The 12,302-nt window shown below is 44.9% G+C and overlaps 1 protein-coding gene across 1 annotated transcript in view; it reads right to left on the minus strand.

Annotated features, from left to right (window-relative positions):
- Window positions 1-4,634: 4,634 nt before the first annotated feature.
- Window positions 4,635-12,302, minus strand: part of VPS50 (VPS50 subunit of EARP/GARPII complex) — a 748,521-nt gene continuing 740,853 nt past the window's right edge. Inside the window, exon 28 of the mRNA XM_085630983.1 lies at window positions 4,635-5,345. Coding sequence (XP_085487109.1) covers window positions 5,226-5,345 — 120 coding nt within the window. The 3' untranslated portion in view covers window positions 4,635-5,225. The remainder of the gene's footprint in view (window positions 5,346-12,302) is intronic.

The raw sequence follows: 12,302 nt of genomic DNA on the forward strand, positions 1-12,302 counted from the left end.
CTTAATTCCACTACCAGTGGTTGGGGTTCCCTTTGAGAGGGTAGGTGTGGACATAGTGGGTCCACTTGAAACTTTCACCACCTCAGGAAACAAATTCATGCTAGCAGTAGTGGATCATGCCACCAGGTATCCTGAAGCCATTCTCCTTAGGACTACTACAGCCCCTGTAGTAGCCAAGTCCCACATTGGTGTCTTTACCAAGTTAGGGTTTCCTAAGGAGATAGTATCAAAACGAGTTTCCATCTTCAAGTCTGCATACTTAAAACACGTGTGATGAGTGTCAAGTGATGTGTAAGTTCACAGCAGCTTACCACCAACACACCAATGGCCTTGTTGAGAGATTCAACCAGAAATTGAAAGGCATGATAATTAGACTTGCTGAAAAATTCAAAAGGAGATGGGATGTCCTGTTACCCTGCCTGTTTTTTGCATACAGAGAGGTGCCTCAGAAGGGAGTGGGGTTTTCCCCCTTTTACTTCTGCTTGGCCACCTTGCAAGGGGGCCACTCTCTCTTGCGAGGGTATGATGGGAGAAACCCCATCATGTACCAAAGCACAATATGGTGGACTATGTACTAGGCCTTAGTTTCATGATAGAGTACGTGCAGAAATAATCCAAACAGCTTAAGGCTAGCCAGGACCTTCAGAAGCTTTGGTATGACCAAAAAGCTACCCTGGTGGAGTTCCACCCAGGACAGCAGGTGTGGGTTTTGGAGTTTGTGACACCAAGCGCCCTTCAGGACAAATAGTGTGGCCCTTACCCTATCCTAGAGAAAAAGAGTGAGGTCACCTACGTGGTAGACCTGGGCACTAACAGGTTCCCCAAAAGGGTGAGACATGTGAACCGACTAAAACTCTACTCTAACAGGGCTGATGTTACCATGGTGATGGTTACTGATGAGGATCAAGAGACAACTTCTCACTTACAGCCTCCAAGATGGGTCAGCAGGTTGGTTGCAGACATGTTCTGCAACAGTATGCACATCTATTTTCCTTGATTCCTGGTCAGACTCCCTGGTGTACCCATAATGTAAACACTGGAGAGCGCTTGCCTGTCAAGACCAAAATCTATTGTCAGTCTGACCAAGTCAAGGAAAGCATCAAAGCTGAGGTCAGCAAGATGCTGGAGTTGGGGGTCGTTGAGCCTTATGAGAGTCTGTGAGCAAGCCCAGTGGTCTAGTCCCCAAACCTCATTCACAGGGTGGAAAGAGATAAATTGGGGTTTAAGTGGACTACATAGGCCTCAATGCGGTCACCAAGACAGATGCACAGCCCATCCCAAGGGCTGATGAACTGATAGATAAGTTAGGGGCTGCCAAATACTTACACACCTTTGACTTAACTGCAGGGTACTGGCATACTGGCATGGCCCCTGGAGCAAAGGAAAAGACAGCCTTCTCCACACCTAATGGACATTTCCAGTTCAATGTGATGTCCTTTGGTCTAAAGAATGACCCTGCCACCTTCCAAAGGTTGGTAAATCAAGTCCTTGCTGGGTTGGAAGGCTTGATTGCAGCTTATCCTGATGATATTACTGTGTTTAGCTCTTCCTGGCAGGATCACCTGGGGAAGGTTTTACAGGCCCTGCAAACTTCAGGACTAACTGTAAAGGCATCCAAGCGTCAGATAGGGCAGGGAACTGTTGTGTACTTGGGCCACCTTGTAGGGAGGAGGCCAAGTTCAACCACTATGGGCCAAAATCCAGACAACTCTGGACTGGGAAGCTCCAAAAAAGTCAGGGCATTCCTTAGCTTGACTGGGTTCTATAGGTTTGTGAAGGGGTATGAGTCCATTGTGACTCCCCTCACAGAACTCACCTCCAATGAGATGCCCAAGAAAGTGAACTGTACAGTTGGCTGCCAAAGGGTTTTTGACACCCTAAAAGTGGCAATATACTCAGCACCTATTTTCAAGGATCCAAGCAGTTAATTGTGCAGACTGACGCCTCTGAACTAGGGATAGGAGTGGTTCTATCCTAGACCAATGATGATGGACAAGACAAACCGGTTACTTTCATAAGCAGAAGGCTAATCCCCAGGGAACAGTGTTGGAATGCCATTGAGAGGGAGGCCTTTGCTGTTGTTTGATCCTTAAAAAAGTTGAGACCATACCTATTGTGTACTCACTTCCTAGTTCAAACTGACCACAGACCTCTCAGATGGCTGATGCAGATGAAAGGAGAAAACCCAAAACTTTTGAGGTGGTCCATCTTCCTACAGTAAATGGACTTTACAGTGGAACACAGACCTGGGGCTGCCCATTCCAATGTAGATGGCCTTTCCAGATTTTCCAAATAAAAAATGAAGACTCTCTTGGGAAAGGATAGTCTCTATCTCTTTCATTTGTGGGGGTTGTGAAAGAAAGTGTCCCTTTTGCATGGCTACCCCCCACTTTTTGCCTGGCATCTGATGCAACTTGACTTGATGTGCTCTAGGTCCCTGCCAATCATGTTCCCAGGGCCTGTGTTCTCTCCAAAACTGTACCCTTGTACCAACAATTGGCACATCTCTGGCCACATGTAAGCCCCTTGTAAAAGGTACCATGGGTACCAAGGGCACTGTGAACAGGGAAGGCCTCTAAGAGCTGCAGCACCTATTGTGCCATCCTCAGAGACCCAGTACCTTAACAAGCACACTGCCATAGCAGGCTGCATGTTTTGGTGCAAAGAAAAGTGAAGTGTCGACAGGGCACACATCCCTGTGCAGCTTACCTGCAACCCACTACCTCGGGCATAGGTAGGTCACCCCTCTTTCAGGGTGTTAGTACTTACCTAATTTAGCCTCTGCTCTTCCTTTGGGGACTACAGGACTCTGTGCACAATAAACCTCACTTTAGTATAGTATATGCAGAGCTGCTTCCTACGACGGTACCCCCTCAGATGGAAGGGAGACGTGCCTTCAGGGCAGGGCGGAATACACACAACTCCAGCACATTTATGCGTAACTGTCACTCTGACATAATCACAGTCCCAGCACAATCATATTGTGCAGATGAGCGCCCAAGCCCAAGGAGGAGGTGTACACAACTACGGTGGCCTGTGAATGTGGAGTACTGAGGAGGATTGAAGGCAGGATCCACTGCAAGATTCAAGGGGCAAATCTATCAACAGAGGTCTGAGAGGTTAGAGTGGAATATCTGTACCAGAGAGCCCTTTAATGCTGGAGTTAAGGTCAACTTAAGCACAACTTGAAGGGCCCTAATAAGACACCTGGCTTCCACCACCAAAAGGATATACGAGGCATCAGGCCCAGAAGGCATAGGCATAGGACCTGCACAATTGGGACAGGTGTATGAATAGATGCAATCTCTGAGGAGAACCAAAAGCCTGCCTGCAGGTCACGTCCAGCACCTCACTAATGAAGGTCAGTCTCAGGGTGAGAATGAGATGTGACTTCTGAGCTTCGATGGAAAAGCCCAAATCTGCAGAAAGGCAGTGGTTCCCTTAAGATGTTTCATGACTAGCACAGGGGAACCCTGCATCGATCAGCCAGTCACCCAAGTACAGAATTCCATGACTTCCTGAGAGGCGCCGCCAACACCTTGGATAACACTTACAGAGGGGTGTATAGACCAAATGGTAGAACTGCAAATTGATTAAGTTGGGACTACATGGTGAATCCAAGTTAATGCCTGTGAGACGGAAGGACCAGCCATTGAAATTCATGTCCATGAATGATGCATGGACATATCCCGAAAGGCCTATGGAGCGTATCCAGACCTACGAGCATAAAGTAATTGCTGTGACCATGGATCAAGCCAATATGTTGGCAAACTCCAGGCCGCACTTCAGGACTGGTTTGGAGGCAACCAAGCCATTGCTGATCAGATAAGATAAGAGCTTTTTCTTCTTGTCAGGAGTACAGACTATGGTCATTTTAGCTCATTCCCACAAGTCATGGATGTACTGGACACAATCTGTGGTGCTGATAGTACACATATCTAAACTATCTGTCAAAAAATCAAGCCTTTTTGAACAAACTATCACAAGGAGCGGTGGGGTAATATTTTAGGATTCAGTTTGGCCAATAAGGTTTGTAGTACCACAAAAACCTCCAGTGAAGGTTGTGTTGGCAATTCTTTTCGGTTGGGAGGCGCAGGCCTATGGTGCTGTGCAACTGGACTGTAGAATGCCAGGCCCATAGTGTTTATCCCAGGCAGCTATCTGGCTCGAAGAATACTACACTGAATGGGAGCAAGGGGTTCAGGAGCCGCTGAGGAAATCTGCAGGAGTTCTGTCAAGATGATGGATAAACTGCAAGAGACCACTTTCACTAAAGTAGGGCCCGAGAGATAAGGAATTACCCCTTCTGGAGAAGAGTCAAGGCCAGTTGAGCTTTGTAGCTCAAGGTAAATGCCAGCAAAGGTATTAAACTGAGGGAGTTGGCTATCGGCCTCATCTATCCCCATGGCCAAGGCACTAGAATCTGGTATGAAAAGTGTCTCCACCCGGGTGAATGTCTGAGCCTTACAGAGGTGCTATGGAGGAATGTTATCACCAAAACATGCCCAAACCCTTTCCTTTACCACCTAGACAATGTTCTGCATTAAATAACACGAGGAGTGTTTTATATATTAGTTTATTTCACTTAAGTTAGAAATGCCTCAAGGATAAATTCGACAAAATGGCAACACAACTTTTTCAGCATTAGTGTATTTTAATATTATGACATAATTTTCTTTCAATCAACCGAACTCAGAAATTCGATAAAGAATCAAGTTTACCATCACAGAGAGAGAGAGAGTACAGTTTGCTAAAAAGTAAAATAATTCCGATGAAAACTATTACAACATATGACATAATTATCTTTCTCCATCAAAGTAAATATCCACAACGCACAAATTACATTAGGAATATAGCCCACAGCATGTTTCCTTAGCTGCACTTTCACCACAAGGGAGTGCCCAAAGACAAAAAAAAAAAAAGAGGGCACTGCCCTCACATTTAGAAACCTATGTCACGGAATCTGTAATATGACAGTCTAATAAAATGTACAACTTTTACCTACAAAACAGGTAGATTTAAGTAACATAATCCAATAAACAATATCCGTTACAAAAGAAGTACAATAATTGAGGACATACAACTGATTTAAAAAAAAAAAAAATAAACGAAGTTGCAAATTCTTATGCATTAAGTAACATGCTTGTTTATTAGAACATCGTTAGTAGTCCAAAAACGTTTTCATGCGGTGTCCATGAAGCAACACACGCGCTCATTTCAAAAGATTATCTCTTAGGTCTGTCCACATCATCAATTGCTGCTAACAATTTCTGTCTTGCCTTTTTGTTAATGTGAGACCCCAGGCACACATTCACCAGGTTGGTTAGCTGTTTCGTAGAGTACTCCTGGACAAAAAATAAAACATAGTGAGTTTCTACATTAAATAATTAAACAGAGATTAGATTTTTGCTGACAACTGGATGAATATCCTAAACATGTAATCAAATGCAGAGAGAGCAAAAAATAAGGAGTATGTGGCAGAGCAGGGCAAGTCTAGTACCAGATCGAGTGTCACGAACATTTGGAATAAGAATATATCCGTAACTAGTATTCACTTTACAGTGCTGTTCCCTGGTCACTAGTGAAAGACAACGGTGCATCAAAATAAAAGCAATACATACATATTTCATAAAGTTTGGCACTTGTATGTATTGGTATTAGCAGAACGCAAAGCTAGCCTGAGAGCAATGGAGCACTGACCAGGGGCACGGCCCTCGGGGCGATCCCATCGACTTCAGTAAACTTGTCCAAGCGTGTTGTGTTACAATATGAATACGAATTAGGCAACTGCACACACATGAATCAAGAATCAATGGAGGGTCAAACTGCAACACCTCTGCCTCCCATTACACCCCCTGCAGCTATGTATACAAATCCGCGAGTCACTGCCCTTCAATAGCCTCAGCTCAGCTGCAGGAAGTCCCACCCTTTCGCATCCTCCTGGTGGCTACTGAGCACTAGGGAGAGCAAGGACAGATTCTCTGCTGCGGAGGAAGTGATGTGGCAGGAGCAGTAGACAGCATCTGCGATGGAAGCCAAGTTTTCCCTCTGGAAGGAGATCCAGTACCTTCATCAAGAGACCCCCCCCCTTCCACTCTCGGGAAGCAACAAGGGAGAGGATGTGGTCTCACGGCTAGACTGTCGAGCTTGGAGCTGGGAAACCAAGGTTTGAGCCTCGGGGTCAACTCCACATCCTGTGATTCTGGTCAAATCACGTAATCTCCCCGTGCCTACCAAAACAAGTATTGGCATAGCCAATAGGTCTCGCCTTTGGGACCTTATAAGTGTTTAGCCATGCAACAGTTGCATAACTAAACACTTATAAGGTCCCAAAAGCGAGACCTATCGGCTATGCCAATGCTTGTTTTAACTGCTGCAATCTATTGAAGCCTCACGGAGAACATCAAAGTGATCGGGATCGTGATCAAACATCAAAGCAGCAGTGCGGCCGCGAAAGTGAAAGTAATCGCCGTAAAGAGCACTGTAGCCCTAGGCTGGCCCGGTAGCACTTCTTGGAGCCCTCACAAAATGTCTTGCCAGATCAGCACATGCGCTGGGTCAGGCGAGACCTAAAAACAAATGTGTCCTTGTGTAACGTAACTGGTGCTCATGTAAAGCGCTCCAATACCTTCCAGTCGAGTTTGCGCTATATAAATCTACAAAAAAAAACAGGGGATGGAACATAATGGAGAGAGACACAGATTCATTCCCTCCACTGAGTACGCGATTCAGGGGGGGCCTCACAATAGAAGGTCTCAGCAGCAGCTTTAAGTGGGCCGGGTCCTACCGGTGCTCAGCACCGGCAACTCTTAAAAGCAGGTGCTGAGACGGGTCCCTATCGGGCTCCCCATTCTTGCCCTCACCCTCAGGATGCAAAAAAAAATCTCAACTTTGCTGCAGTACCACCCTTTCCTGCCGTTAATGTAAGCTCAATAAGAATTGTTATAGGTTTTACACAGTCTCATGTCAGAATGGAAGTATTTTCAATATTCTATACAACAAAGCCATAGTTGCTGTTTATTTATTTCGTGCACCTTAAAACCATTGACAATGCCATTAGTCCTGGATTGTTGTAGTTATAATTTTACTTGTTGGATTATATATCTTGCTGCAATGACAGATATACCAGTCGAGCGGCACACTGCTAACCACTGATTTTTAGCTGTGTTTTAAGCCACGCCCTTAATTACACAGGCCACGCCCCTTTGAGAGACCCCCCCAGTTTTTCATCCCACTTAAAGCCCTGCTCAGCAGGATGGAGGTATCAGGGTGATGCCTGAAATAAATGGCATTAGTCAACGGCAAATTGCATATGCAGCATTCTGGCATCATTTGTAGTGCAAAAGTAAGACAGTAGCTTGTTTTTCTAGATGTCCAATACCTGTATAAGATCTTTACGACTTTGCACTTGTTGAAGAGGCTATAGCTTGCTGTTCACTACCAAAAGGCTGCATTTTGATTGGCTGATAGACTGCAAATATCTTCCCATGAAATGATGTCATTGTACCCGAGAGAAGCCTTGTTACAGCATCAACTCACATTTATCACTTCACTGTAATATGCCACCCCCATCACCTGCCTGTGAAGATCACAGACTTCTAATAAAAAATGTGTGTTCGCACATTAAACACAGCTCACAGAATGTGCTTGTGCTGAAAGACATGGGCCGGAGGAGACCACTATAGAACCATCCACTTTACAGTGCAGAAGAGTGAATATGAAAGTACAAATTATTTCTCCATTTTGCTGCAAACAAGTTCCTCAAATAAACGAGTCCCCAAAAACATACTGTTTCATGTGTTTGTAATATATATTTAAAGTTTCCATCTGGGGTGAAACATGTGACAGTTTTCACTGTGTTTTAAAATAGTTGCCTCATTGTTCTGTCTGATTTACAATGTTACTTATTTTAAAAGTTTTAAATAATTACTCTGTACCAGATAAGGTTCATAGGACAGGGCAAAAACTAGATTTAGTAAAAACATTTCCCGGCAACCTTAATAAAATTCTTACTCATACCTGTACCTAATTGATTTTAATAATGCATTGGGTATTCCCTGATATGTGCTTCAGTGGTGATGCCTGCCTTGAGTGGAGTAGAGTGGTCAAATTTGTTATGTTTAGAATCGTAGTAATAAAGGCTGTGTAATGGTGTGCGCAGATTTATAATCACTTGTTTAGAAATGCTACTTTTAGAAGTTGGCATGTCTGTGTGCTATGTGTCTTTTTGCCTGCCTGTTGTGTATTGCATGTCTGGCTCTGGAGTGACAGAGACTGGGGAGGTGCAGTGGCTCCAGAGGTGCTGGGTGAGTCAGCGCTAGACTGAATTGGCCTGATCTACATTTGGAGTAGTGGGAGGAGTAACTCCTGACCCTGAATAGGTCTGTGCCTACCTTGTACAATGCTGGCTCTGCCCCCCCTGCGCGTCTGGGGCCAGGGCCTACGCTCACAAAGGAGATTGTTGTGCACTATACATAAAATGTTAAGTGCCCCCCAGAACTGGCTTAGACCAGGCACAGAGCCCTGTGCCAGGGGGAGAACAAAGACATTACTGGTATAAATATTGGGGCTATGGCCCCATGTAAGGCGGCTGTTGAGCTTTGTGCTTACTATGGAATGGAACTGAAATAGTGCCAGAAGACTGCTGGGTGCCAGGAAGTACTGCGCCTGGGACTACCTGCTGGGTGGCTGAGAGGACTGCCCCTCTGCTAAGGGGACCCTGCGTGCTGGCCTGCCTGGGCCTCTCCTCTACCCGAAAATCTCTGGATTGGAGCCCTGTCCTGTAGGACTTTCAAAGATTAGCGCTGAAGGAGCTTTGGGGAAGCCCTGGCGAGGGTGCTCTGCTTTCCCCCAATCCTTAGTTCATTGCGCTCCCTGGAGTCCCCAGGGAATGGTAATCCTGCTGCCGAAATCTGGACGGAGCTCCCACTCCCGGAAAAGCCTTACAGCCCGAGGGTAATTTGTTCTTTTTGCTAAGTGTGGTCGTAAATGAGCAAAGCCAGCGCGAGGGAATCCCGAGCATTGTTGGGCAACCAGTGGGGCCGGCCGTAGAGTGCAACATTGCGTGCCCCTGCCCCCAGAAGCCAGCGAGGACGCTGTGTCGAAGGGTACTTCCCGGTACGCCCACAGCAGGGCTGGAGTGCGGCGGCGTGAGGAGCAATGACAAGAGTGAAGGCGGGAGAAAACAAAGTGGACAGAGACTGCGTCTGTGTCCTGCCGCAGCGGTCCCAGAGGTGGTGCATGGCACTCCATGCTGCTGGGGGACGAACTTTGGATTACGGGCACGGGGGACCCAGAGAGGTCGTCCGGTGGATGAGGAAGATCAGTTCCTCCTTTCGCCTTCCCCCCACCCCCCACCCCCCAGTGACTGCACATACCTTCGGGGTGGGCACTGGAGTTCCCGTTGGCAGGTTGGGGTTAACCCGCTGTGGCGGTCCCGATCCGGGTTGGCCCCATACATTACCGCCTTTACTGTTGTAGGTAGACAGGAGGCCCTGACACCTACGGGTGAAGTTAAATTACTGTATACCTCCTAATAGAGGTGCTGAATACTGCAGTGTCCTGTATTTACGGTGGGACAGTTGATGTTCAAAGTTTACAGTCGGCATATATAGAAATGTGTGTGCAAACCTTACTTGCTACAGGAGTGATGCCATGCTATGCCTCAGTGCCATATGGCGATTACAGTGTTTTCGGGGGTGCATCTAGACAGGATGTCTAATGCAATTCAGGCCCTGATGTTTTCCTGATATGGGCACGTTCTCAGTATTTTTTATTGCTCTACTGTGATGTTATGCATACTATACTGTGTTATGCCTAATGACTGATGCATTCATAGAGTGTGCCCGTTATTAGTAATACTAGGGTGCAGTGATGCTATAATGTATGCCTAAAATGCTCTTCATAATGTGTTTGTGCCAGGTGCAAGGTTACCAGTAGTTACTGGTTGTTTTATTTTCATTACCTGTGAGTGCTAATGGTTATGACAGTGGCCTGAGTGACCCTGTCCTGTATATAATCCCCTGTAAAGTCATACCGAGTGCCAGGTAGCACAGTGTATATATGTGATTATGCTCTAATGTGTTTTATGAATAATACAAAGGCTATTTTTTTTTATATAACCTTGCATGGAGTTTCTTTTGTGGTGCACCTAGTGTGTCGCTGCTGTGTGTTGCGCAAACGCTTTACACATTGCCTCTGGGATAGGCCTGACTGCTCGTGCCAAGCTACCAAGAGGGTGTGCAGGGGGTTATCTTCAGTGTGTAACTCCCTTGCCCTGACTAGAGTGATGGTTTCTGCCTGGCTTAGGCACATGCCCTAGCCAACCAGAAATCCCATTTCTAACACTCCTCAATAGGAAACTTTAAATTCAACAACTGCCTATTCCAATAATATGGCCTTCATGAGTGCCTCATTTTAGAGACAAATTTGTTTTTTAGCTCACTAGTTCTTCATTAGAACTCTGTGCTAAAACAGCAGTGGAATACACACGCCTTGGTATTTCTGAAAGACTGCTACAGCATGCCAGGATTTTTGTTCCTCATATGGATGAGGAAGATTAATGTATGCATTTTCAAGCAACATACTGATAATTATGTATGTTTGAACCATAAAAGAAAATCCCCCAAAAATTATCAAAAAAGTGTTAAAATAGATGAGAAATGTATGAATATATATGTGTAAGTGTATATATATATATATATATTTATATATATATATATATATATATATATATATATGTACACACACACACGCACATATATAACTATTTCAGCTTTGTGGTGCACCAATTGTAACTTCCATGACAAAATTAAATCGTTCATTTTATTCATTTACTGCTCTGGCTTCCAGAGTAAATGCTTTCAATTCTGCAGCTCCTGTTCAAGGTACACGGTGTTCAGGTGCTAAACATAATTTCAGAAAATCATAAAAGAAAACTGTTTCCTCTCCTGGATGGGTCAAAGGCCAGCGGAGAATTAGCATTTCTCAGAATGAAATTGCCCTAGAACGCAGCACAGTTCCTAAACTTAGTATGGCACCATCAATAAATAATTACATTGTGACTAAAATCGTTATCACCCTTTCTATATGCTCCTTTCTGTGACCCTCAAAATCAAGTATTCACTACAATGCATTTCAAAAGGACAAAAGTGATGGAGACTTACAACTAAAAGAAATCCATTAGGAATGCTTCTTGCAATATTCCACCTTTATGGTACTATGAGAAACACACCGACTAACAAACAGTTCTGTGAACTTCACTTCAAATATGGAAGCCTGATTACAATACCAATGTATCTAAGGGTAAGCACACTTCTCAATTAGTTACTGGCCAGGATGGGCTAGGTCCCTAAGATTTACCTCAGGCCCTCTGCCTTCACTCTTATCAGAGGCTATCTGGGAAGGACTTGATCCTTGGATAATATTGCTTGAGTGTAAATAGGTCCATGATCGAAGGAGCATATTGATTCCTGAATAAGTCCCATGGTCTTGGGTTGCATGGCGTCCCGGTGAGCTAGTCCTAGTGTTTCAGCACAACTCTGTCCTGGGATTCAGGCTAACATCATGCAGGCAATTCCTAAGGAAATTAATAGGCAGCATCTATAACCCAATGATCATTTAGTATTCTGATTAGACATTGCTATGGGACACATTTTTGTGCTCCCTTTGGGATGCATATGCCAAAGTCTCTGTTCGTATAAGGTAACATAACACGTTTAGTATCTTTCCATTTGCTGTTTCTGTCATTCTGTCATAATGTTCTCTTCAAGAACAAGGGGAGGAGGACCATCCAGCCTACACGGTTGAAGGTAGATGGAGTACATGTGAGGCTGGAAGATTTACCCTTCCAGCTGACATTGTCTTAGGGCTGTTTTGCTTTAACGAAGCAAACAGGCCAGGCCAGTACTCAATAAGGAATATATTCAAGGCCTTGTGTGAAGCCTAAATCCTACTTTTCTGGAAGTAAACTCTTTCAGAAATTATTTTACGATAGGCACAGAAAACCCTGTTCAGTGAATCTACATACTGGTGCCATGAAGTGGTCGACCCTTCACTAGTGCAAGACGGATCAAATACAGAAAGGGAGTGCATTTGAAGCACAAAGTACCAGAGCAATAATAATGCTCCGGCCTAAGCCTTGCACGGCTTGTTAATATCGTTTAGCATCTTGTGATACTTTCTGGGTGGCTTACTTGTGACTTGGACCATTGCACCAGCCTGCCAAGAACCCAAACAAAAACACCCATCGGGATGGCGTCAGGTGCAATGCTTTATGACACATCTAGAATTCTGTGTATGTT

The sequence above is a fragment of the Triturus cristatus genome, chromosome 10, assembly GCF_964204655.1.
Source record: "Triturus cristatus chromosome 10, aTriCri1.1, whole genome shotgun sequence".
Lineage (NCBI taxonomy): Eukaryota > Metazoa > Chordata > Amphibia > Caudata > Salamandridae > Triturus > Triturus cristatus.